The sequence below is a fragment of the Apteryx mantelli genome, chromosome 4 (genome assembly GCF_036417845.1).
Source record: "Apteryx mantelli isolate bAptMan1 chromosome 4, bAptMan1.hap1, whole genome shotgun sequence".
In the NCBI taxonomy this organism is placed as follows: domain Eukaryota; kingdom Metazoa; phylum Chordata; class Aves; order Apterygiformes; family Apterygidae; genus Apteryx; species Apteryx mantelli.
In genome coordinates, this window is record NC_089981.1 from 26,648,774 (window position 1) to 26,676,764 (window position 27,991).

At 38.6% G+C, this 27,991-nt stretch overlaps 1 protein-coding gene across 1 annotated transcript in view; it reads left to right on the forward strand.

The window, feature by feature from the left end:
* Positions 1-27,991, forward strand: part of PLEKHA7 (pleckstrin homology domain containing A7) — a 158,385-nt gene that overhangs the window by 80,126 nt on the left and 50,268 nt on the right. The window contains exons 4-6 of the mRNA XM_067296067.1: positions 10,231-10,314; positions 20,215-20,326; positions 27,047-27,151. Of these exons, the coding sequence (XP_067152168.1) occupies positions 10,231-10,314; positions 20,215-20,326; positions 27,047-27,151 (301 nt within the window). The remainder of the gene's footprint in view (positions 1-10,230; positions 10,315-20,214; positions 20,327-27,046; positions 27,152-27,991) is intronic.

Genomic DNA, 27,991 nt, shown 5'->3' on the forward strand with positions numbered 1-27,991 from the left:
CACTGTCTCTCTTACGAATAATTACAGTGCTAGATTATCCACTTAAATTCATCTAAGCAATTTTTAAAATATTATGTGTTTTCTATAGCTACTAAAATAAAATGTGACTGAAAAACGGAAAGCTTGAAAAGGTGCTCTGCTGCTTCTAATCCTCTTGATTAAATCTATATACACATAATATTCATCATATTGCTCCCTTTTTTCATTTTAAAAACTAGTATTTAATAAAAACACTTTTACTACACTGCTGGACTGAACTTGCTTGGAGTGTCTAGCTCTTAGTTCTGGCTCTGCTCGCTCATGTGCTTTGGAGTACATTATTTTCAGTTGTAATTCACCTGAAGGGAAAAATATCCTTATAATTCACAAAGATGATGAAGGATTACTTAATACCTATATTTGAAAAGGTTACAAAGCTTTCTATAAATGGAAAATAAATTTTTCTAGGGTGTTCTGTCATTGTATCTGTTGTTAAATAATTACCTAAAGAACAAATATTATTTCATGTGAAGTTATTTCACCTTCAGAGCTGCCAAGTTTCAGTCACGTGCTTGGTAGAGACTTGTTTGGCATTGAAAGGAGTTAACAGAGGATCTGAAAAAGTTTTGGAATTTCTTTCAATCTCTAATCCTGCCCGGCGCTCTGTGTCCTCACCCAGGCCTTGCCAGTAACGTGAGAGCTTGCACGCTGCCTGATTCTCTCGCTGCAGCGTTGCTCCTGCCTGTGCGCTGTCCCACCAGAGAAAAACCAGCCAAGTGGCGCGATATGCGACCTGGGACGCTCCCCGAGCGGTACCTGCATGCTACTTTTGCTGCGTATTTGAAAAAAGCAAATGGTGGTGGTGATTTGAGTGACTGAGAACAGAAAGCGACCTGGGTCTGCGGTGTCCTCCCCGCTTGCTGGCTGGACTGGGGAGACGGCAGAGAACTAGTCCTTGCGTTACAGAGGTGAGAGAGGCCTTTTCATTCTAAGGAGCAGTCACACTGGACTCTGTGGGCAAGGTCTTATTTAAGGGCACATTTCTCTGATACTCAGCTGTGTAAGTTCTATTCTGGACCTGTGTGGGCTGTGAAGGTACGGGAGATAAAGCAGGCGCACAGCAGTGCCGTTGTACTCTTGGAGGCCTTATCTGTACTGGCTTCATGGTGCTGAGAATGGAGTGCTCTAGCGGGGGCTGCAGGCCAGTAGAGCTACAGGATGAGAACCAGATGGGGGGACTACAACATGCTGCTCAAGTGGCATAGGAGGAATGTAGCTGATAGTTCCACTATATATAGTGGTGTAGCAAGAGCTGTCTCCTGGCTGGATTTTGCTGCAGCCTTGCTCCCTGAGCCAAAGTTAGGGAGCCTGACCTCACCTCCTCTGCCAATTTTTGTTTTGTCTGTTTGATCTTTGTTTTCCAGGCTTACTGTGAAAGACAGGAGTAGCTTCACCCTTCCAGTTACTTTGAAAAATAATAGCACTTTTCATGTGTTTCAGGAAAGAAGTTTTCATCTTTCCCAATAGGATAATTTGGTTTCACACAGTCTAATTCAGAGCTGATTTCAGAGACACGCGCTGTCCACAAAAATGACTGTATGCTATCCGACAATGCATATTGATGTTTGTTTGCTGATAAAAGCAAAAGCTCCTAACCACCGCATACAGAACCAGCAAAGTAGCTTTAAAAATGCATTTGCTAGCTAAAGCGATCTGTGAGACTGAGAGTGAAAATGTGTTTCTTATATATTCCTTGTGCTATTTTTCTTAGCCACTAGATCTTTGTATTGTCATCACCCTTGTCTTCCACCAGCTCATTCTGAGATGGCTGTTTGGGCACCATGAATATGTCTATTCAGTGACACTAAGAAAGTGCAAATACTTCTTCTGTGACTGTTGTTTTCACTGCCACTCTTCTCGCAGCTCTCTGTATTTTATTGTAAAGCTTTACTCTCATACTGCTGCTGCAATATGAGTGTCGAATCAAGAAATTGCATACACAACGTGATTATTTGAGAACTTTCATAAATTTGACATATCTGGTTAGTTCACATACATAGACATTTAATGTGCTAAGAATAGCATAATTTATGCCAATAACGTACACTGCTATTAACCCACTGTCGTGGGTCATGTTGTAACTTGACGTGCTGTGGTTACGTAGCCTTCGTGGGGTTGGGAAGGAGACACTAGATGACTGAAAATAATTGCCTGCTCTTTCTTCAGAGTCAGTTCTTTGGCTTATGTCTAGTAAAGAAAGCTCTGACATTACATGCACCAGAATGGTTAATTTTCAAAGCAATTTCCCTGGGTTTCTGCATTGAGTTAAATATGAGTATTAAAAGCAGAAAAACTTTGAGTTCAGAACTGTTCAGTACATTGTTGAAATTCTTAATATTTTAATGTCTTTTTTTTGTTCGGTTGTAGAAATCTTATCTAATAGTGTATATATATATATATATATTTACTATATTTTCCATTACATAGATACCAAAGAGGATGCTTTGGTCTAATTCTGTAGGAATATTTGTGTGATTATGTTTAAAAATGTTACAGGAGTTTCTCTGCTTGGCTGACTTGAGGCCATTGAGTATTTCTACAGGCCCATAAAGGTGTTTCCCTTTAGGTTATTTCCTTGACGAGGTTTGACTAAGGTCCTCGGCAACTGATGTAGCTGTAACAATCCTTTTTTTATGCTGCAGAGCTAATTGTTAAATTAAAAAGACATTTCTGGATAATTTCACAAACTGTAATTATGCACAGTCTTTTTTTAAAGAATTTTCTAAATCTGTCTTACAGTTCTAATTCCTAAAATATTTATTGAAGTTGGTTTTAAGCTATGAATTATTCTGTATCTCTCACTACACAGTGGGGGTATGCCTGGGTAACCATATGATCGAAACATTTGGGTGAATAACGTATTTTTTACTAAAGTTTTATCAGCTTTTGTAGCTTTGGTCTCAGAACCATTTCATACGGTGTATAAAAGACTGTGTTTGATGCATGGTGACTCATAATACTATATTAATTGAACGTTTGAATGAATGAATTATTACTGTTATTATTTTTAAGAGATACTAGTCTTGACAATGCAAATATCACTTTTTGTGACCTTTTGAAATTTTTTAATGGCAGCGGCAGCTATAATGCTTTTTAGCTGGTGAGGATCCCCCCTCTGCAAGGAGAGGTGCTTGCAAGTACAGTACACTTCATGTATGTGCTACCTGTGAAGGAGCCGCATATGAATTACAGTAGGATTCTGTGAACTGACGCTAAGGCAGTGGCTTTTGTATATTACAGTATTTCTTCACTGTAAGTGCTGGGTCTCTTTGGAAAGGAAAGTAACTAGTATTTGTGTAACTCAAAGCTCTGAAGAGCTGATCTAATAGAATACATTAATTTATACTCCTTACTCTAGGGAAGAGAGTCTTGTGTTGCTAGTCTTCCCTCGAGCAAAAGCTTGATGTTACGTGCCTTTCAGAAGTACCATAGTCCATTTTATACTTTAGATTTTACAGGAATAAATACTTCCCTTTACAAATGCATTTAATTTGAGGAGATGCATCACGTTTTATCTAACATGCCTAGCTGGATGAGGTTGGAAGGTGAGGAGCTTCTTTAAAATAGTCTAGAATTATTCAAACCAAAGGAAATAATTTTGTTGATGTAATTTTTTTATTTGGTTAATTTTTTTTGTTGTTTAAGCTGTCCTTTAAAGTCTATAGCTTGCAGTGTTTCAGAATTAACCACAAGATACACTGGAACAGTTTGTTACTAATGAAGGAACTTTTAGGAATACGCATGCCAGTAAACACAAACAGCCAACCCACAAGAATAGGTGTGTGCTTTGGGAATTGTGGTTTGTTCGTATTAAACTGTACTTCAGGGAACGTGATGCCAATATCCTTGTTTATTCTTTAGCTTGATGCCTGAAGAGATGAAGTCTGCATGATTACAGGCAGTTGGTCACTCTCTAGTAACTTCTAAACCTGTTGACCAATTTCAACTGTATTTGGCAGAGAACTACTTGTTTCTGAGTTGTCAGATTCCTCAGTTTTGTGAAGAAAAGAAACCAACAGTCAAGTTACCTCGGTACTGCTAGAACCTCGACAGTACTGTGAAACAGCAGAGAATCTGAGTAGGGATAGAGAGGGGATGAGACAGACCCATGCACATGATGAATGTCCCTACCAATAGGAAAAGCTTTGGTTGGAACGTGTGTCCTGTTAGATAAAAAACACATAGCCACAGGACACTAGGCTGTACAAGTTCTCATCTTTTGTGGAATACTTATTAAACAGAATGTAAACGGACTTTGAATTTAATTACTTGCTGTGGTTAAAAGGTGAAGGAAGAAATCAGATTTTTATGCCATTTTGAGTTTTTGCTTCCCAAGTAATGTGGAATTCTTACATCTTTCTGCCGGAGTTTATCTGCTTTGTGGCAGAACTAAGAAATTACACTCAACCTTATGACTGTAGGACAATTTGGATTGGACAGGCCCTCCGGAGGTCTCTAGTCCAACCTCCAGCTCAAAGCAGGGTCAGCTATGAAATCAGCCCAGGGTACTCAGGGCTTTGTCTAGTCTGGTGTTGAAAACCTCCAAGAATGGAGACTGCGCATCCTCCCTGGGCAGCCTGGTCCACTGCTTGGCTATCCTTGTGATACATCCTTTTGTCCTCAAGGTGAAAAATTCTCTCTTTGTGTGCAGTCTGAACCTTTCTTGTTTCAATTTATGCCTGCTGTCTCTTGTCCTCCCATCATGCAAGACTGTGAAGAGCCCAGCTCTGTCTCCTTGCACACACCTCCCGGCTGCTGTTAGGTGCCCCTGAAGCTGCCCCTTCTCCAGGCTGAACAAGGCCAGTTCCCTCAGCCTCTCCTCACAGGGCAGATGCTCCAGACCATCCTAGTAGTCCTCCACTGACTTGCTTCAATGTATTCATGTCTTTCCTGTATCAGGGGACCCAAAACTGGATGCGGTGTTCTAGATTGTATCTTTGGTTGATACCAGCTATAATTCTATAATCCTATACTGGATACTTGTGATCTTATATGAAAATGGTATTTAATTAAAACTTTATTTGCATGGTGTACTGGTATAGGCTGTAGATGAAAGCATTTCCATTTTGTAGAAAGGGGAAAAGGGCAATGTATTTAAACTATCTCACTCAGGCCACACAATGCAGCACAGCGCAGTCTCTCAATCTGCAGTGTTGTCCTCTAATAATCGCTTAGCCACATTACACATTAAATTCAATAAATAATAAATCAGAAATGCATTTGATGTAAGAAGTTGAAATCTGTGTTCAACACAAACACTTGTGAAGAGAAAATGTTTTGAGATTGTATGTCCTACACTGCAAAAAAAGGCTGTTTCTGAAAGCTGTTCTATTCAGTTTTCATAGCCGTTGTATTAAACTGTTTCAGCTTTCTGCATTGAATGGCTTGCTAGTTAGAGGAAAGCTGAATGCTCAAAAATTCTTGTTTGCTTTCATTCTTAGAACTGGTGAGGGTTTTCAGCTGCCCTTGGTGAATTTAGGTGGTTTGCATAGAAACATTACTTTTCATTATAGCTAACTTCATTATAGCTTAAAATTTGAGACATACAGTATTTTTATATAAAGTTTCCCTTAATACTTTTGCACAAAATTGTTTGCTTATATGGCAGTGCTTGTTGGAGGGCTTCCTCACTAAATGCTTTAAGCTATTTGTTATTGTTATTACTTTTATGTTAGGTAAAATGGTTCCAAATTCATGTAATTATTTTTGAAAGTACTACATTTTGTTTTGGAGGTTTATAGAGAAATCACCTGACTAGCTTGCAATATGCGAGTAGGAAAGAAGGAAACAGACTTAAGTGAGTTCCCAGTCTGAGTTAAGATGATGTGATACAATGATGTAGTCTTTTGCCTTTTAATGTTATTTTGGTATGATCTGTTGTTTTTTTTTTCTTCCCAGTTTTGGAGGCAAGAACTGTAATTTTTCTAAGTTGTAGAAATAAGGAAACAGAATGAAATTTCACTTTTGAGAAACGTCCCATTTTGTAAGGATTTCCTTGTCTCATGCCATGCTTTTTTCCTTAATTTCAAGGTACTTGCATATGCTTTTTGTGTGCTAATAGAATTCTGATGGTGTCTTATGATGTGTGTCAAAAGGCTTTGTGGATCAGCAGATGACTTCACTCTGTATTCATCAGGAAGATCTGTGCTGATCCTGTGATGTGATAGTATATTTGTCCTTTCATATGGTATTCTTTTTATGACTGAAAATATCTGCAATGATTCTGTGGAGTTCTCTATTTTAGCTTACCATAGGTTTATTAGATTTGTTCTTAAAAAGGTATTCATTAATGATGAACTCTTTCCTGCTTCTAGTAGTATTGGATAGTATTTGTTGTCTTTGGTACTTCATTAGAAAGAGAAGAACAACTGACCCAATTCTGAAGGAACCTGCAGTTTCCTTTTAATTTCTTCGTTAATGAGCTGGGTTGAAGGAAGGACGCTACATGGGAGCATGCCTGCCAGTTTACTCTCTCTTTTGACTATGGCATTTTCAGACTTTGGTTGTCTGCAACCATTTACAGAGAAAAGTGGGAATATGTGCTGTAATCTGATGTCAGGCCAGCAGTCCTCTTAGCAGTCTTTCTAAACACAGGTACTTGTGCTGACTGACTGTGGTTACTGACATACCCGCCCAAGGTAAGAGAGTTACAGACTAAATAACTAAAAATTTGTGAATTCTCAGGGTGATATTCTAAGGAGGATACAGATCTTGAGAGTATCACTTTTACTCCATGATACTTAGGTATTAGTTCATAGGTTAAGATGCCAGTTAAACTGTATGAGAGGGTGAAATTCTGACCTTATTGTAGTCTATGAGACATTCATTTCAGTGGAGCAAGAGTTTTGCCACTACTCTGAAGAGGCACCCTACTATTTTCAATTATGGATAATGTTTCAGTATCTTGAAAAGAAGCTTTTTTTGTCTTGCAGTGGATACTGTTGCTTGTGTAATACATTTAGTATTGGCCCAAATTCTTCCAAAATATCTTTGTATTACACTACACTTTTCTTAGAATAATATTTTTTCACAGAACATTGATGGAACTAATTATGTTGGACCATTCATTAATACTCTGCAACCAGTTCTAAAACTTAATGTCTAAAAAATACTCAGAAAGCAAAGCTTAAGCTGTTTTGAAGCTATGTATGTATTTTAGAAATAGATTATGGGAAAAAAGTAAATAGAATGTCCAGCTGTTTGGTTAGGTACAAGCACTTTCTCCTATTTGGAGTAACAACTCACTGGCCAAACAGCAGTTCTTCACTGCACAAGTTCTTCCATGAGCTGCACCTGCACCAGCGTCCTCCCTAGAAGTGTGGGTGCTCTCCCGTACCTACCATGACCATTTGGGGGAGTCCGCATAAAGGTGCTTACCTAGTCTTGCAGGTAACTGTAAAGCAGTCAGCCTACATGGAAATGGGGTGTTATAGAAATGGCCTGGCTTGTAATAGTTTATCAGATAGCCTGTCCAATGACAACATGAATATTTCTTGACACCTATAAACTTGTTAATGTGATTGTAGAATCAATCACTATTCGATTCACACATTTCAAGATCCAGTTGTCCAGGCATTTGAATTACTTGAGGCAATATATAAATTTTCTTGACTTAAATCGAAAGGCCATCATTATTAGCCGTGGCCAAAAGCTAATTATGAAAATTTGGCTTTGACTCAAATACGAAATCAAAAAATCAACTGAAAGCGGGGGGGAATAGGTGATGTCATGTTAATTATGAGTTCTACAAAAGAATCCATGCATGCAAAAAGGCCTGCCCATGTGAACTGTGTTATGTGATTGGAGACTGGGTTGTAATTGCCTGTTTTTTGTGTATTTAAATCATTTACATTTCACAATACTATAGGTTAGGTTAGTGCAAGCAAATGATAGGCAGTGTTACATTTGCTAACTTGCTTAATCAGTAATACTTGTGAGATCATCTAGGCTGTATTCTGATGCCAAGCAGTAAGGTGCTATCAAAGGATACAGATGTCTGGGTCCCACTCAGCAGGATCATTACAAAAGAAAAAATTATGTAGATAGATAGTTTGTAAAGAGGTTATCTGGGCCAGTCCCCGCCCCTGTTCCTTGCCATTTAAAGCAGGGCCAGCTCAGAGGTTACGTTAGATGTTCAAGCAGCATGCTGTCGAATGTGCTTGATGTTAGCCAGATGGTAGAGGTCCTGGAAGAATGAAATTCTTGAGAGATTTGTGAAAAGGGGGCCCTTTAAAGGAGCCATGCTAACACTTCGAATAAAGGAGAGAACGTAGTGTGAACACAACCCTTCACCAATTAAAAGCTTATGGGACCAGAGGTTGTTTTTCTTTTCTCCTGTGTGATGCTTTGTCTGTGGGGTCAGCTCGTTTTTAAATTTCGACATAATCAGCCACACAACACCAATTTAGTTCTGGTGGTTGTGGATTTACCTAGGGGTTTTTTGGTAAAGGAAGACATAAGCAACTGTATATTTTATGTAGCCCTACATTAACATTATTTACTTTGTCAGAGGCTTGAGTCTTTCTGAAATGCTATAGTACATCTGTGTTAGCAAACAGAGTGGGTCGCTAGCAATTTTTGCCTTTGTAAATGTTGTGTATGTATACTGCAAAATGGTAGAATTTATATCTGATTTCAGAGAAATTTGGACTGTGATGCTATTATGAAAAGTCTGAGACTTCACTATGACAAATCAATGGAAAACTTTGGAAAACAGTGTTCTGTAACTTTGGAAATTCAGAATTACTTTTAGCAATCTGAAATGTAATTTAAAAATGGTGGTAGTGGTAGACAGTTATGAATTTTATTTTCTTGCAGATTTTTCATCTTTTCCTATTTGCTTTCTGTTGGCAGTTCTGTTGATTAATAATTGTACAAAATCAGAATAATATAAAACTGTTATAATGAAAAGATAACTGCCAAAAAAACCCTGTAATGTAACCACACAGAAAATTGTTAATGTCTGAAAGGTAGTTTGGCATGTTGAGTGGGTGTCGTTGTACCAATACAAGTTAGGTGGCTTTCAGAACTTGCACCGTGAAGTGTCATGAGCTTTCTCCAGTTTTGCCAAGAGCATTGGGCCTTTCTCTAGTGAGAGAGGACTAACGGGCATGAAGAATGGCAGCAGCATATCAAGTGTGCTTTTATTAAGTCTCTTTTATTGGGCCTGTGATACACAATAGGTTTCTGGACAATAGAAGCTTATTCAGCAGTTGCTGTTTGGAGGAAACAGAGGTGGCTGACTACCAGGGGGCTTGTTAACCTTCTGTGTCTGAAGAGCAGCAGGGCCAGGTCTCTCTGTAGTCTGTACGTGGAAAGGAAGGATAACTTTCACTAGAACTAGTTTACAAGATCATTGTTGCTTGAGACTTTATTGTTGTTATCGCTTTGTAAACAGAGAAATTAACTTCTAAGTAAAGGTTCAAAGCTTCTGCATTTGATGAGTGCAGTTACACAGACTGATAAAATAATTGTGTTTAGTGGACTGTGATGTTTCACAGAGGACAGCAAAACCTCCAAATGGTGGTACTCCGAAGGCAAAGTTGATGGAAAATCTCAATTTTAGTTCAACTCAGATGAGATGCTGAGTTATGTTGTTTTATGTGTGTTGTACAACTGAACAACTAATTTGAACATGATGCTGTGTATGGAGTTGCAAAGAAAAATCACTGAAGATATGCTGTACCAGGAAAAAAAAAATGCATGTAACATGGCTTCCACAAAGTATCTCTGTATGGTCTCATTAAATATTAGTTTTGTGTAGAACTGTGAATTGTCCAGCAATGTTCTACACTATTTTGCTGGTTCTGGTTTGTGAAATTTACAGAAATACAAATCAATAATTTACATCCTGTGGTTTCTGTGTTAGTATTTAAATAATCTAGTAACAGTCAGGTGTAAATAATCAGAAATTCCAGTGTCTCTCTCAAACGAAGGATTGCAACTAGCTTACTTCTAAAACATTAGCCCAGTTAATAATTAAATGGTGCAGCATGCCATTGGCAGATTCAACAAGAATGCAAGAAGGAGCTGAAAATATTTCTGGCTTGAAAAGTACCAAAGAAATACGTTTCATCTCTGGAGTAGCAGCAGGAAAACATCAGTAGAAACAGTCCTGCCTCTTGGGGATCATGGATATATTCTACTGAGTTTAGCACTTAATATTAACTTTTTTTTTCTCTCTCCTTTCAGCCATAATCAGCAGACCACATCATTTAGACATCCTGTGACAGGACAGGTTTCTCCAGAAAATATTGAATTTATTTTGCGAGACGAGTAAGTAGTTTCATACCCATGTTTAGAGATTTAAAACAGTAGCGTTTTTACCTGTAGTAGGTTAGTAGTTTGACAGTTCTTCCAGTACTGTGGCAAAAATACCATACAAATGATTGATACTTAAAAATTTAATTCTCATTATGAAAGTATATTTCTGATTCTAGCACTGTTCCGTATAAGAGCTAGCATTGAAATCTTTGCCAAATTAAAAAAAAGGTCCTTTGATGCTTTAGCTTTATATAAATGTCAAATACACAGAACAGAAAAATCAAATGCCCTTGTAGGAAACTGAAAGGTTTATATTGAAACTGAAATATACAAAGTATTGCCAGTTTCCGTCGTAATCCCTTGGGGGTTTTATGCTTTAGATTTTCTGCCTTAGATGCCTCTTGGGCTGGTATTTATTCAAAAATTCTCGTTCTACAGTTGAAATCTATTCCAGAGAAATAAAATGAGATATATTAGCTTCCAGTGTATTTTATCTTAATTGACTGATGAAAAAAGTGAAATTGGTTGAAAAATTGAATTGGTGAAAAGTGGTTGTATAGCTGGGTAAGTCTTTGCTCTTGGTTTGGATCACTTCCTCTTCCACCGTAAGGGTTTACTACCATCATCATCCACACCGTATGCTAATTTGCACCTGGCATCATGCTGTAGTAGCCTGGATGTGGTGGTTTGTAAGGCTGCCCTCACTATTTTGAACACCTTCTATTTCATATTATGCGACATTTGTTTTATTTTGCATTTAATTTAAATTAGTATTGCATTTAAAAAAAGTGGTTATTAAGCCCAAAGCAAATCTAAGAGTTGGGCCTATATTAACGCCCATGTTGAGAACCAGTATGAACTAGAAGAACGTTGGGCCTATCCTGCAGTGTGTCGGAGAGGCCTGTGGTTGGGTGCGGAGAGCTGTGGGCTAGTTACCGAGCCAGAGGTCACACCAAGCGTTGTGGGGTATGCGCGTGGCATGGTGCTCTGACGGCGGCTGGCTCTTTGCAGGTATGGAAGCAAGCTGCTCGAGTCGTTCAGCAAGGAGGACAGGTATCTTGCCATGGAGCACATCTCAAAGGCAGCAAGGACAACAGCTGCTCTATATGTGTGTTCCCACCTCCATCCGTTAATTGATATTCTTTTTTTAATCTGTTGGACAGGTCCAATCAAGTTTAGTGTAAAGAAAATTCATACAGTGTTAGGGAAGAGGGGTTTGGGTAGCACTCCCTGAAGCTCTTCCCTGGGTTGGTCACACTTCCCTGGGTTGTTTCGGGTTTTATAATCACCAAACCAGAATTGAAAGAACAAGTGAGTGGTGGCGCATATTTTTAATGCTCTTTGATATATATCAGAAACGTGTGAAAACAGGTGTTTGGAATATTTGGAGGGCAGTCAAATGGACAGTCCAAACTGATATGGCTTGTCATCTGTAGCTTTTAATTACTTGCACTGAGATGGTTTCAAAAAGAGGGAAAAAAATCTTACAGTGAAGTAGAATAAGTAATTTTTATTCCAAGTGAAGAGGGAATAACTGGAGAGATGTAGAGAGGAATACGTACTTGTAGGGACTACTCAGAAAACAGTCTTTGTAAAAACATTTTTCTTAGCTTTATAATTGGCTTAAAATGCTTACAGAGTAGAGTGTTTTTAAAATGAGACATTTTTAATGTCTCAGTTTAAACTGTTTTAAAGAGGGCGCTTCACAGTGCCTGAGATGCACTGTTTTCCTTAGTTGTGTACCTCTTCTGTGCACCAGTATAGGTTTTATACCCATGCTGTTCATGCCCATAGTATCTGAGTGCCTGTCAAATGAAACTGTTTACATAGGTGGAATTCCCTGCTGAAATTAAAGGAGCTGTTACCACCTCCCTGTCTCTAGGCACTGAAGTTCTAGTGGGGCTGTGGGGTGGTTTGGGATCTTTTTCCTAAGGCATCAAGGATTTGTTTGGAATCAGGGTTGTAGATCATGCGTTTGGAATTGGTATCATATATTGTATCCCATGATAAAATGGCTTTGCAAGGAGGACACAGTTGGAGTCTCTTAAAATGCTCAAGGTAGTCTCTGGATTTGCCTAATCTCTGGAAACGTTTGCATTGTGAGATCCCTTTGACCAAGAGTGCGTTTTTCTTGCACCTCAAGAATCTTGTCTAAAGTAATAGCACTCTTAAGGGGTTCATAAACAGGAATTTGATCTTTAATGCTGTTGTGACTTGATTTATTACTTGCAGGTTGATTTTAATTTAAGATTAGGGCCAAAGCCTGGAATTGTTACCTGATGATGACTGGGAGCTGCTGGGGAGACTTGAGCACAAGCTTGTTCAGGCTGCAGCAAGCATATCTATTAAGAGATCACATTTAACATCAGAGAAGTAATTTATGGTAATCTGGAGATGATAAATGTATAGACTGCTCTGGCCTTTTCTCATCCAGGAAGTTCTGGCACATAAGATGTGAAAAGAAGCTTGGGAAAATGATATCACTGAATGATATCATCCTAGCTTAGTTATGAGTCAGGTATGAACCAGAAGCCCTTGCCTCACTTGATAGAATGAGAACTGGATTCTTTCACTGGAAGGCTGAGACTATATCTCACTAATTTTTTTCCCAAGGCATTTCCCCTTTTATACAGTATCACATTAATCTTGTTTTTTAAGCCAAAACCCTATTTCCTTAAATCCACTGTGATGGGAGGATGAAATAGAGTATTGCTTGTAACCTGTAATGTTTAAATTACCTTATCTTTTGATCCTTTTGCTGTTTCTGCTTCCTTAAGGTGTTTTTATTTAGATTTTTGTTTTGAGAAATAATAATTCCTTATTTTCTAACCCATTCGTAGTTTACCAGACCACTGTCAAATTCTCACCTCTCAATTTCTAAGCTTAGAAGCTGTGGTCTCTTATTATAAGCAAAGTCAGTCTATACTTTTGAATAGCCTTGTTTTGAGAGCTAGCCTTTCTGTATGAGGCTTTGGGGTTTATTTTGTCTTTTTGTCTAATGAGGTGATTATAGATAAATGCAATAATCAATATGAGCACATTATTGACTTTTATAATAATTTAATTTTACTTTTTCTTCTCTATTCCTTTTCTTATAATTCTTAACATACTTTGACTGCTGCTACTCATTGTGCTAAGATTAAAAAAAAAAAATCCTTTCCTCAAATTACCAAGATCATTTTGACTGATAAAAGCAGCAGAGGTGTTTTTAAGTTAATTTCTCCCTCCTTTGGATTTGTTTTCTCCTGTTGACACTGCATTTAGTTTGACATCTTATCACATAATTACTCATATCTGAAGACTTTATTCTTCTGACCTGTTGTGTCAGAATTTCAATTCGTGTCCAGAATAATTTTTGACCTCTACTAACTTGGTCATCTCTCAGTTTCCAAGATCGCTTCAAAATAATTTCAATGCCTTAGGTGTATGGGAAACCCCTCTGATAGCCTCCCTGCATTTCATGACCGTCTCTTTGTGCTTTGTTTTTGTGTTTCTAAGGAACTCCTAATCCACAAGGGGACCTTCCCTAAACAACCAGTAGAAAAATGTGCATTAAGGATGTGGCTGCTGAACAGGCGTTAGATCTAAAACCTGTGCAACCACCTCAATAGATATGCATTTCTTTGAAAAAATCTTCTGTTTTAGAATTGTTTAGGATAGATGTATGTAATGTTTAGATTCCTTCCCTGTTATCTTTCTTTAAGTAGCAATCCTTAACTGTGTGCAGAAAGGAAGGAATAGACAAGATAGCCTTGATAGCAACATTTCTAACTGGATCTGTTACTAAATACTAGTAGTTGTGTATTAAAAGTTTAAAAATATATTAGCAATAGTACTGTGTTTGCGAATGAGATGATAGTACTTCAACACTTAAGCATAAGTGTAGAAAATATGTATCCTGTGTTTAATCTAATAAATGTTATCCTCTGTTTTTTGCCTGTTTTCATGCAACTGACCAGTCTGTGCATCATCTTTAGAGAGCGAGCGAGCTGTTTTATTTCATCTATTGCATTTGGTTACTATAGCAGCAAAAAAATCAGAGTGGAGAGAAAGGAGAAAACCCAAGCTACTCCCAGATAAACATCTGGCATATTTATATGTATAGAAATATTAGGGCAGTTAATTTTATAGCTAGCTGAATGGGAGATTTGTTAATATTAAAACTAGATTAACATGTCGCTATTTGGTTCCAGCAAAAGAACCTTTCTTTAAAAGGCGTTGGTACAAATATGGGTCTTTTAAGTGGACTAGTCTTTATGGTCCTTTAGCGAAAAGGAATTTATACTGTCATGAGTATTGCACTTTCAATATGGGCCGCTGCTGTGAAATTATTGAAGTGTTTTGTTTAGTTTTTATTTTTAATAAAACAAATATTGGCCATTTAATTCCTTTAGCTAATAAAATGTGATTCCTGTAAACATACTAGTGCAGTTTAGGTGCAGTGGGGAGCTGTTTGACAGGAAGTATTATATAGAATGCTATTTTTAAGTATTTCACAAAGACTTGCAAAGGCCTGGATCCTTGAATGTACATACTGCAGTTTTGTGCATGCATGCACACACTTGTGGGGAGGCATCAAAAAAACAATTGAGAAATTGGAGAAAAAAAAAAAAAACCCGCAGTGCTATGAATACAAGACATTTTGATATCAGACTTCTTTGGAATTAGTGATTTTGAACTAATGTTTCTGAATGCACAAGATTAATGCTTTATCCACTTATTTGTAAGGATGAATCTGTGAACACTGTTAGGACTGTGTTAACTCCATTCACATGTTGGAAAGTTTCAAGTAATTCTACATACTCTACATATTTTTCTTTGTTATTTAAAATAGACTAAGGATATCAGTTAGCTATTAAGAGATTTGAATACTTGAATTTGGTTATATTCTAGTCTGATGCAAATTTGTTATGGTAAGATTTTATCCTTGAAATGCTATATATGAGTACCTAAATTTGTCTTTAATTTTGTTTGGTATTTTCTGTTACATCTCAGGTTCAAAAAGTTTGGATCACCAGTGTTTGCCAGTAAACACATTATTTTAGGAGAATAATAATACTTTTTTCTGTTTCAGTCGGCTTACTGTCTGTTTTGCTAGCTGTGTAAGTTCTTCCATGGCAACAGCCTAACACTTTTAAAAAAAACCTTTTTTCTTCTTGTGGATTTTTTTTTCTTTTTCCAGTTGGAGTTAATCATTAATCTTAATACTACTGGCAACTGAAAGCTTAATTTCTTGACAGTAATTTTTTTTCAGGAGGAAGTGGAGAGAAATTGCTAGATGGCAAAGTAATCAATTCTTACAAATTTTATGTACATTTATTGTTCTGTATTGCATGATTATCTAAGAGTGATGGTCTTGTTAAATGTATAAAGCTTATCTTTCTCTGTAGTTCTGTCAAGTGCTTTCTCTCTCTCTGCACACTACTGTGTGCACTGTTTAATCTACTGTGAAACAGTTTCTTGTGGATTGGTGGAAAATCTCTTCAATCTGCGTTTCCCTGTCTTGGTTTGTAGATCAAAGCCATTCCAGTGGGATAATTTCTCTCTCGGTATTCTTAATGTTTTTGTTAGGCAAATTAATTTCCAGATTGTTAAAAATTAAATTTTCATTTTTGTCTTTTCTGGTAAAGGTAGCTCTCTTTATAAAATTGCTACTGTAGGAAAGGAAGAAACATAATCTAATCAGATTATCTATAGGATGGAAAGACTACAGATTTTCAGAGTATGGTAAGCTCTCCCTCCTCTTCTCCCCCAGCCCCCAGGTGTATGTGGACAACAGTATGTATTGTGTGACTGTCATACAGGATAAAACTCCATAGTTTGTGGTGTGGACATTGTAGAGAATCTAAAGCTCAAGCTCCCATGGGGAAGAAGAGAAGGTTTCTTTCTTCAAAGGCCAAATGTTTTCCTTGGCTATGTGTTCTTTCTTAATGGTATTAAGTCTAGTTCTTCAGGTTGATTCTGAGGAGGCCAAGTAGGAGACTGTCATTCTTTGTTAGGTGTTTCAGGGGGAGCAGAATTCTACTCCAGTTTCGGTTGCCTTGAGCAGGGAAATGGGACCTTTCTGAGAAGAAGAGATTAAGAAAAGGCAAGTAATGTGCTTTTGCAAGTTAAATAAAAACAATGCAAGTCTGCCTTTTCTACCACTTTTGAAAGTGTATAGGTTGGAAAGAGAACAAAGGAGAATCAAGTCAAAAGCACTTTTGTGCTTACTATTGTAAGACTGGCTAGTCAACAGAAGTAGCTTAGTCAGGCAGCATTATACACAGAAAGTGTCTTAATCTGCTCTTTGCTGAAACTGGGTGTTCCTGAAGGTAACTAAATGCTGAAATGGGATATCCGGTCCCTGAGAGGTAAGGTAAACAGACTCAAACTGAGGTGATGAAGCTGTCACACATTAAAGGTCGGCAGGGGATTTTAAGGACTTGCTGTAGATCATTTTAATCTCTTGGACCTGAGCTTGCTTATAAAAGCTAGAAGGAAAGGATTTGTGCCAGATAAACAATACATAAATAAAATGGGATCAAAGTTGTGGTATTGCTTCCTTGAAAGCTTAATTAAAACTGTGTGATCACAAATGGAAAAATGTGCTTTCTGTGACATTATCTAGAGAAGCTTTTGGACAGGTAATTGTTCAAGTTGTAATTGAGGAAAAGCAATGGTGGCAGACACCTGGTCCTCCAGGTAAACCCTGTGTTGGGCTGCTGTCCTCACAAAGCCTTCTCCTCTCTTCTTAGGAGTGCTCCTGTTCTCTGGTCCGTTCAGAATTGGCTTGAATTTCAGTGACAGCAACAGCAGTGTTGGTGGCTTGTATGCCGTACTTTAAATAAGCAGTTTCAGTGCACTCATTGAGATGGGAAAGAGCAGATTTGTAGCTTGCGAATAGATCATTATTATTACTGGCATGACTATATTGCCACTTGCTAATGGGTTGCTGTTCCTAAAATACAATTTGCAAAATTACATTGTTACGATTTTTGAAAATACCACCTGTTGGTTTGACTCCCAAGTTGGTGTAGAGCTTGGCTACTGAGGCGTTCGCAACCTGCATATGGGATTCCACAAGATTTTGTACTTGCATTCACACTCTCATTTCTTCATTTGGTGAGTTATAGTGAATTCTTGCTTGCTGAACCTTAAAGGAAGGATTCATCTCACACTAGACGTCTATGTTTTAAATAGATATTTGCATCCGAGCTCATTATCTGGATTTTTTTTTTTTTTAAGTTATAGTCAGTGGAGCAAGATAGGCACCTTTATGAGTTGATTCAACTAATCTAATTTAGATGTCTACTTTTCGAATGAGATGGATTACATCAGAAAGTGCTTGGAAGGAGGTTTCTACAGCTGGCTCAGATGAGAGCAGCACTGTAATTGTCTACATTTTGGCAGATAAAACCTGCCCTGAATGTCTGTGATCTTGAGAACTCTAGATGGATAACATTTTTTAATTGTAAATATTTTATTTACGCCTGCCACCTCTGCCCTACAAATGTTAACTGTTACCATTGCAAATGTTGACCTGCAGATAAAATTTTTTGCTTAAAATGGTTTCCACTGGTATGATCTAAATGACGATGTCCGTACTTTGTGTTTCTAATAGAGTAATGAAAGACTATCTGATGAGGAGTCCTCACATGGTTTTTGTTGCTACCTTAAAAAAAAAAAAGTTTTATTGTGGGTAAAGAAGTTCTAACTTAACCCTAAGCAAGATCACTGGCTGCTGTCATCAACAGCATTTATTAAAAAAACGAAATCTGTTTTTCTAGAATTCTCCAGTCAAACTCTTTTCTATTTTGGCAAGCAAAACTAGCAGAAAGGTTTGAATTATACTTGCATATTAGTCTCTCTTCTTTTTTCTGTATTTGAGCAACAAATATACTATTCTTTTAAAGGCTTGGAGTGCTGACTGACTATTACTTAGATATTTGAGGAAAACAGAACTGTTAGTGACCTAACAGATGATGTCTTCAGGGTATGTAATATAAAAAAAACTTGCGTAAATATGTACACAAAATAATAAATATAGAACTCCCTTAACAAAATTGATCTTGATGCAGAAAATCAGCTAAGTGAAGATGAGGAATGTCCAGCATAAATCCTGAATGAAGACTTTTTTTTTAAAGCTGCAACCTCACCAGAGCTGCAAATAAAATTGCCATATATTTTATTTAGATTAGAGTCTCAGATTTTTTTTCTTTTAATTTATTGGCTAGTTAGAAAAGGTCTTCAATTTTCTTCTCAGAAATTCAGAATAACCTCAACCTGAAAATTTGCAACACAGGGAGAAAAGGCACTATTCAAAAAATGTGACTATTCTGAGCCTGACACTTTAGGTTTCTGTAGAAGAGAATATGACAGCTTGGCTGGTCTTTTTTCTCATCTGTTTTGCAGGCGGGTAAGACATTCTTGAAAAGTAAAGTAAGAGAGGTTTATTTGGTTCTTTTTAAAGAAAAACAGACTCATTAATTTTTCCGAATTTCCCCCTTCATTTTCAGAAGTTTTACTACAGTTCACTTTCAATACTGTCAATCACTTTGTCTCCATTTCTTTACGTTTGTTTACAGTTTGTGGGCTTAAGTCCCATATGAATTCCTCTGCAGGGCCAGAGCTGTCCTTCTGTGTGTGTATTGGCCATGTGCAGTGGGGCCCAGGTCCTGTTTTTGGCAGGTGCTTATGGTTTTCTCTGTTGCAAAAATACCGCTTTCATAAGCACTGGCTTTCACTGTATGGGGTCACTCTAGCGCAAGGTCTGTGTTGGCTTTTGTTTAAAATGTGAAGCTGTGTAACTTCTCTGCGTTTTTGCTCTACTCTCTTCAGTTAGGTGTTTCTCGTTCTGTTTCAGCCACTTATTTTCAGTTCAGGCATCAGCTAACTGGTGGTTGCTTGTTATCAAAGTTGGTGTTCTGGTTAGATCATAGAGCCAAACTAAGGGGAGTTTTAATGGAAAAGTCCACCATAGTAGTTCAGTGGCTAGAAAGCACAGTTTTGACAGTGGCTTAATTAAATGGATGACCTCGTATGCCAGGATTTTTTTTCTGAGAAGATAACAAACACTCAGCTAAAGGTGTTTGGTGCTCCTGTGAATGAGTGGCGAGTGGGGGGTTTGTTTTTAGTGCAAGTATAGGCAGAACAGAGATGCCACACACATCTGTGTATTTGAAGTCTTTCTCTTGTGGGCACATCCGAAGATAAAACTTTGAAAATAGGTCACTCTTTCACATAGGAGACAGCTGGAACAATCTAGTATGGATCAGTGAATGTGCTAATTTTTGCTTGGCCTATAGTTGTTGTGCAGAGGATAGGAAGTGCGTTCCTTATGATTCAGAGATTAGTTATTTCTAGAGATACCTGTCATGAATTGCATCATTCTGCTTAAAATATGTTCTTATGTTAATAATTCATATTGTGGTATGGATCATATTTTTGGGTGGAGTGAAAGGTCTAGCATTCTAATGTTATCCTTTCCTTCGCTTTAAATAATGAACCTGTCCTTGCAAAGTGTTCATACAGATTCCTGCCCTTCCCTCACCACTATTAGTTCTGCCCCACATTTGCAGCAAGGCCTGTAAATTGGAGACAGTTTAGTTTCTGTGCGTTGGCCTTATCTGCTCTGAGTGCTTTTTGTTATATCTTGATTCTCTGTTTGGTTTGTAGACACTTCAGCAAGTTTTTTCCTCTTGATATATTTGCAAATATCAATCATCAGACATCATTGGTAGCATCTGCTTGGGAAATGCCTGGAATCAAAATAATAGGGATGGTGCAAGAGAAGTTGCAGACAATGGGAAATGTTTGCCTTGTGCTTGACAAGCCTGTCATTTGCTTTCTTCATGAATATTAAATATAAAAAGTAAAGCTGACTGTTTGAAATAATGTGCTTTAGAGTACCTGTTTGTGTGTCTTTTCTAGGCAGAAATCACCTATGTCCAAGCAACAAATAAACCAAAGACCTTCAAGTATGGTCAGTGAAACATCCACTGCAGTAACTACATCTACTGTTGATACAAAGCCTTCTTCTAAGGTAAAGGAAAAAGACTATTGTTTGAGCTGGATGATTAAACCTCACTTGCTTTAAATCCAATATTATTTTATTGTTGATTTTACTAGGGCCATGAGTTTAGGCTAGAAGTCTAATAACTTACCTCAGAGAAGAGGTAATATCTTCTACCCAAGCAAAAACCTTTTGACAGCACAGGAGCACCATGTATCCACATGACAGTGTTGGATGATAATTTGAAAAAATATTGATTTAGGTGACTTACAAAGTTTGAGAGGCTCCTTAAGAGTGGAAGTTAAGTATATGTGATACCAGTATGCCAGCAAGTCATTTGGTAGTCCAGTGTATGTGGCAAAATGTGCTGCAGAATACTGGGAATTGTAATTCACAGTTCTCCTTACTTTTCTGCTACACCTTACTACTAGTTCCTCCTCTTTGTAACATCTTGGATCCTTCTCTGCAATCATGGTAGTGCGCAATTAGTGCATACAGCAAGTTCACACATGGAATGGTTAATGACAGAAAAAGCCATTATTTGGGATTGATAAAGGGCTTGTGTTTCTTACTGCACAAAATATAATGAAGTGCTGTAGTTCAAGTGTCCCCGGCTATTTTAGATGCTTCTTTGAGATTACAATAAATTACAGTATGGCAAGAATGGGAGGAGACTGGATAAAAAGAAGCAAAAAATACTGGAAGAGATAGCAGAGATATAAGATTCATTTCTTAATTTTGCCTATGGTTTTTAGACTTCTGAGATCTATTTAGCTGGAAAACTATGAAACATATTAAATAATTGAGTTGAAAAAAGGACTTTGCCAAACTGATTTTAAAGATATTTTTGTTGAGGTGGCATCACTTAAAAATCTTCTGATGTTTTGTATTGCTTGGCTGAATACTGGAGAAGAAGAAAATAATTTAATGAAAAGCTTAAAAAAATTTTTTTAAATCCAAACTTTAATAATGCAATTAAAGGTTATTGGTCCAAATGCAAAGATTGTCATGTGTCAATTCTCAATGATATTTTTATCTTCAAAGTACTAGGTGAAGTTATTGAAAGCAGTAGACTTAGTGGATTAGTTCAGTTACTTGATACGTTTGTTTGATATTCTAATAATTAGACTTACCAAGGTACTTGGGCATTTGTGTTTACTGTATTCATTCCTCTTGCTCTGATTTTCTTATTGCCAGTGTTGGAGGGGGAAGGAAGGCTTTCCTGCCCATTTTTTCCACTCTTAAAACTGACAAATTTAATGGGGGCTGGTACTCTGCTCTGAGATGGGGACTTTTCCAGTGATACAGTTCCCCAGTTGGCTTTAACTTGCCTAGGATCACACTTTTTGGCAAAAGTGTGCATCCCTCAGCCACACACTCCTGCTGCTTCCCTTTGTCAGATGTGCTTACACTGATCTGATCAGGCCTTGCAAAATAGCGAGAACAACTTCAGACTGGTGATTGAATGCAATTTACAGGGCACTCGCATGCTAGAGCTCATTCAAAGGAGATGCAAGAGCAGCGTGACTAAAAGTGAGGGTGACCCTTTCCCTCACAGCTCACAGAATATCCAGCAGTCACCTCCCAACACTTCTTCAACTGATCTGCCTCTGGTCTCTGCTCCTATTTGGTTTGCAGTCTGGTGGAAGCGTGGTCACATGTGCTTCTGGCAGACTCCTGCATGCAGCATTTTTTAAAACACTGCAGCTTTAGACTTTGAATAGAGCTTTCGTAGAGGACTTGCCAGTGCTTTTCTTCTCCACCAAGTTTTGTTTATGTGATCCATCCTGCTATGGACCCTGAGGAAATACTTCACTGGAGTTTTAATTAAGACAGAGAACCAGAGTCTTTCTCATATATACTTTGTCATCTTATTGCATCTGTTGGAATCACTCCCCTCATTCTGTGGGGTCAGAAACAGATCTATTAAAATCCTCCTCAGCCCAACATATCAAATTAATTCATGTTAATCAGCAAAAAGAATGAACGCTGTAAAGTGAGTAACCTGTGTCTCCATTTCAAGGTTGATTTTTGGCATACTGAGAGTGGACTTTAAGATCCATTCACCTGTTTTCTAAATGTTTTTTTCCATTAATTCCGTAATGATTCTTCTCAAAGAGTGTGTCTCCAGATACAGACTGGAGAGACGCTTATGAAGAGGGAACCATGTTCTGTTTGTCATGGGAAAGGTCTCTAGCTTCTTACAGCTGATTATTGTGTTTTATGAAGTACTTTCTGTAATGACATTTGCAGGACAGAACTATGAACTTACCCTGTGTAGTTATAGGATGGGTATCCGAGCCAAATTTCGACTGGTTTTATACATTACTGTGTGCATGCGTGCATTGAAGTAGTACTGAATCAGAAAGTGCAGGAACTGGTACATGGCTTTCTTCTGCAGGAAGTTGACAGCTAAGAATTGCTACATTTTGGGTTGGGGTGGGGGAGATAAGCTGTCAGCTGCACAGCAGTTTTGTCATTCTCAGTTCAAGATGCAAGAGGTGCAGCTGTCTAACTTGCTCGTTGCAGCATTAGGGTCTGAACTTGAATGGAATAAAACCTTGAAAATGAAAAGTAACTGTTTGAAAAAAGAATTTGACGTGTTCTGTCCAACAATGTCAGTTGTGCATTACTCAAGGAGAAGAGCATGTTGGAAAGAAGAAAAGATAACAAAAATGAGGCTTATCCATATCAAACTGTCATTATGTTTCTTTGACATGCATATAAATATGTAAGTTTTCATTTTCTAAGACACCTGAGAAGGACATTTTTGCAGAATATTTTAAGTTAGGAAAAGACTAATGCAGCATAGATGAACAGTTTAAAAAAAATTTTTTTATATTAACTTTTTATTACAGGCATTGGAAGCAAGGCCCGACACTCAGTATAAGTTAACAGAATGAAATGATTAATTCTATGGAAGATATGGAAATTTTAATTATACAATGCACGATAAAATGATTTCTGCTTTAATAGAGGTAGTATATTGATTAAGGATATGCAGTCTGAGGGACACTTTTCCCCCTCCCATTTAGTAGAAATTGTTTGGTCTTTGGATTTTTAAGTTTCTGTTCAAGTAAGTCCAAGGATTGCTGTTCTATATTGTGGTCCGTAACTGTTATGACTGTATCACTGCAATTTACTTTGGAATCATTTAAAATTAAATACAGTCAGAGAATCCTGACTGTATTTAATCCAGAGTGCTCAATCACTGAAAGGGGATTTGTTGAAATAATCAGATTTAAACCCTGCTGTAAGGCTGGTTCAGCTATACTTTAACTGTTTCTCAGTTCAGTCAGCCTTTAAAAAAGAAGAAGAGTCCTGTCTTGGATTCTTCGCAGGATAAAAACAAGGAGGAAAAATAAGGAAACTGAATTCTGTAAATTTTGTATATTGATTTCTGTTAGGGTGCAAAGCATAGGTTTTGGCTTTCAGAGCCTTCAGAGGTTTGGTCCTCACTATTTTAAATGAGCCTTGTAACGCAGGAGTTGCATCTAACATTTGCAACTCATGGTAGGGTGGCAATAGTTCTTAGAATGGAATCTTGACTGTATTAATTACTTTTAATTTTTCCTTTAAAAAATGCATGGTTTGGCCTGATCCTCATGATACATCTTCATGTTTGTTTAAAGTGGTATTTGGACATGGATACACAAATAATAATTTGAAATATTTTAAAGTAGCAAGCAGAATCCCAAATGCCTTATTTCCTTCTTCCTTTTGTGTCAGACATGCTGCTTATTGGTCTATGGCTAAGTACAGAGAGAGGTTTTGTGGTCAAGACTGACACTGTGATTGCACAAAGCTAGCACTCTGCAGTCAGGTTAGCTGAGCATTTTGGCACAGATATTGGTTGTCTTGTACCCTGTCCTGGTCATTGCCACCCCCCTCGTATGGACAGCTGAATGGCGTGTGCATCTGCTTGTAAACCTGCGGCTGTTCAGTCTGGCCTGTTAAACTAATCTTGGTTTCAGTTTGCTTTAATATGCTACGTGTGAACTAAAATCACAGAATCACAGAATCACAGAATCGCTGAGGTTGGAAGGGACCTCTGGAGATCATCTAGTCCAACCCCCCTGCTCAAGCAGGGTCACCTAGAGCACATTGCACAGGATTGCATCCAGGCGCGTTTTGAATATCTCCAGAGAAGGAGACTCCACCACCTCTCTGGGCAACCTGTTCCAGTGCTCTGCCACCCTCACAGTGAAAAAGTTTTTCCTCATGTTCAGATGGAAGCGTCTGTGTTTCAGTTTGTGCCCGTTGCCTCGCGTCCTGTCGCTGGGCACCACTGAAAAGAGTCTGGTCCCATCCTCTCGACACCCTCCCTTCAGATACTTGTACACGTTGATAAGATCTCCTCTCAGCCTTCTCTTCTCCAGGCTAAACAGGCCCAGCTCTCTCAGCCTTTCCTCATAAGAGAGATGCTCCAGTCCCCTAATCATCTTTGTGGCCCTTCGCTGGACTTGCTCCAGTAGTGCCACATCCCTCTTGTACTGGGGAGCCCAGAACTGGACGCAGTACTCCAGATGTGGCCTCACCAGGGCTGAGGAGAGGGGGAGGATCACCTCCCTCGACCTGCTGGCAACACTCCTCCTGATGCACCCCAGCATACCATTGGCCTTCTTGGCCACAAGGGCACACTGCTGCCTCATGCTTAACTTGGTGTCCACCAGCACTCCCAGGTCCTTCTCCGCAGAGCTGCTTCCCAGCAGGTCAACCCCCAACCTGTCCTGGTGACTGGGGTTATTCCTCCCCAGGTGCAGGACCCTGCACTTCCCTTTGTTGAACTTCAGGAGGTTCCTCTCCGCCCACCTCTCCAGCCTGTCCAGGTCTCTCTGAATGGCAGCACAGCCCTCTGGCGTATCAGCCACTCCTCCCAGTTTTGTATCGTCAGCAAACTTGCTGAGGGAGCACTCTGTGCCTTCATCCAGGTCATTGATGAAGAAGTTGAACAAGACTGGACCCAGTACTGACCCCTGGGGGACACTGCTAGCTACAGGCCTCCAACTAGACTCTGTGCCACTGATCACAACTCTCTGAGCTCTGCCATTCAGCCAGGTCTCAATCCACCTCACTGTCCACTCATCTAACCCACACTTCCTGAGCTTGTCTATGAGGATGCTATGGGAGACAGTGTTAGTTCAGTTGTGGATTGCTGTACTGTTGAGTCCTCTCTTACAGAGGCAGGTGTCTGTAGGAGACCTCTGGTCAGAAAGCTGAAAGCAAGAACAGTTTTAGTAATGCCAGTTAGTGCAAGCCCTGGACAGTTGGGCTGTTCAGATGATCTCCAGTGTAGCACTGGAACACCAGTAAATCTTGTTCAGACTCCCCCTGAGAAGTCAGGTAGGTCATTCTTGGGGGAAGTCCATACTTAGTGTTCTTCCTATCTCCTAAGTGTCAGTGCATTTCACAGAGGAATGTGGCCTGTAGCTCACCTGACTTCTCAGTAAAGCAGCATGCTGCTTCCTATTAAACCAACCTTGGCAAATCTACCTGGTAAAGTCTGCCCCTTGATATCTCCATACAAGCTTTAAATCTATATTACTGTTTTATATTTTACACGTAATATGTTTTAATACAAATAAAAGTTTTAGCTTTTAGCTAATTATTGCTCTTTTCTTAATTCTGCGTTAACATATGTGTTCATGTCTACTGAAATGTGTGAAATTTAGTACAGGTAAGGAAACCCTGGACTCCAGAAAAATTAACGTAATTCATTCATTTTTGTGTTATCGTATATTGCTAGAGCTTTATATGATTATTTATGCTGTCTTCTAGTCCAGATGTTGCCTGGCAGGCAGAAACAATACATGGAGATATTTTTATGGTATCATCCTTTGCGTATGACAAATGTGCTCGTTTCCAGAGCCGCTGTTTGTCTCCAGCTGACAGAGCACCAGTACCCTGACCAGCTGACAGAAATTTGAACAAAGGAGACATTGGAGAGGCATTGTAGGGAGAAGACAGAATGAATCTGCACAGCTTTTTCCTTGGAGAAACCAGGTGTAATTGTAAAGGTGGTTTGTTCACCTCAGGTTCCTAAAACAATTGCAATAGCAAACTGCGCTGAGGAAAATAACAGATTATTCATCCAGAGATTCTTGTTGTCTTTTTCATGGACTTGTAGACGTTCCCTGCTTGTTTTAATATTGCTTTGCCTGTATGAGTCAAAACTGGGGTTGCAGTAAAACACAAACCATTATATAGTCCTCGTGATTTTCACTTACTGTGCCCTAGGTGTCTTCCTTAGCAACGTCACTCTACATCTTCTCCTTTTGTTTGCAGGATCAAAGTCCAAGCATCTCATTAAGCTGCCTACTTTATTTGAGTTTAAACAGGAGGGGGGAGATAGGAAAGAGCAAGCGCAGAATTCAAGTACATGAACTCCTGTGCATGCAAGAGCCTCGTACCACATTGCAGAGAGAGACTTGCAAACAGTTCTTGTAGTGCACTCAAAAATACTTTTGAAGTGCAGTGAAACAACAGCTGTTTTCAGACTTTAGTCGCCAGGGCTGTTGCTCTTCAGCTAGGAGCTGGAAGATCTTTCTGGCACTGATATGTTGATGAGAATGGGAACCTGACTTTGCAATGTTGTAAATGTTATTGTCTGTTTACTTGCCCTTGCAAATGCTATAAATACTCTGTTACTGTGTAATGAAGTATGAATTATTGCAGTGAAGTTGTTTGCGGCATGAAATGTGCCTCCAGTACAGTTTTAAAAAAATACTGCTACAGTATACTACTTTACAGGTTGTGAAGGCTGGAAGCAAAGTTCATAGCTTTGGAAAGAGGGAGCAAGCTATCAGGAGGAATCCTAATGTTCCTGTTATAGTAAGAGGCTGGTTACACAAACAGGTATGCATGTAATCATCTGTTTCTGTCTATGTATTTCAATATAATCCTCAAATTGAAGCAAGTGTCTTTCAGGTAAGAGTGAAAAAACACAGTCTGCATGCTAGCAATGCAGAGCAGCGTTTGGAACTCCCTGTCCTCCATAAAGAGTGGCTTGTGCTCAGCCAGTAGGAAAACCAAGTTTTACATATGGGTTTGACTCAGAAGCGGAAACAAAGATAAATGTATACTGCTATAATGGTTAAATGTTGAGGCTATAACTTTATTGTCTAAATCTGAATATTTTCCCTGTTTTATCCTGCTGGCTTGCTGCCATGCTGATCTCGTCTCCCTCAGAATGCACTATAAACCTGCGGATGACTGTGAAGGCCTTACTCTGTCTGCATGCTTATGCCCTTGTACCCTGGTCAGAGGCTTTAGTTCCAACTCGTTTGTCTTTTGTTCTCCAGAAGCAGGAGGGATAAGATGAAGGGAGACAGGGACCTTTTCACCACACTATGCTGTCACCCAGACCAGTGTGCAGACAAAGGCTGAATTATAGGATTTCAGTCAGTGCGCAGAATTTTACAACTGTTGCATCCTGAACTCTTAAAATGACAAAAGCACATCTTTGGATGCAAAAAGTAAATAAAGCCATTTGCTGGATGAGAAAAATACTTTTCTCCTTCAAATTTGACAGTCAGTGTCCACTAGATTATCACCAGAGATCCAGCAGCTAAATTAGGGGCTGAGAAAGAGAAGGCTGAGATGTGAGGTTTACAGTTATGATTCTACATACACAGGAAATGTCAATTGCTGACAGCAATTCACTTCCTCCTGCATGGAGATCTATGTTCCACCATC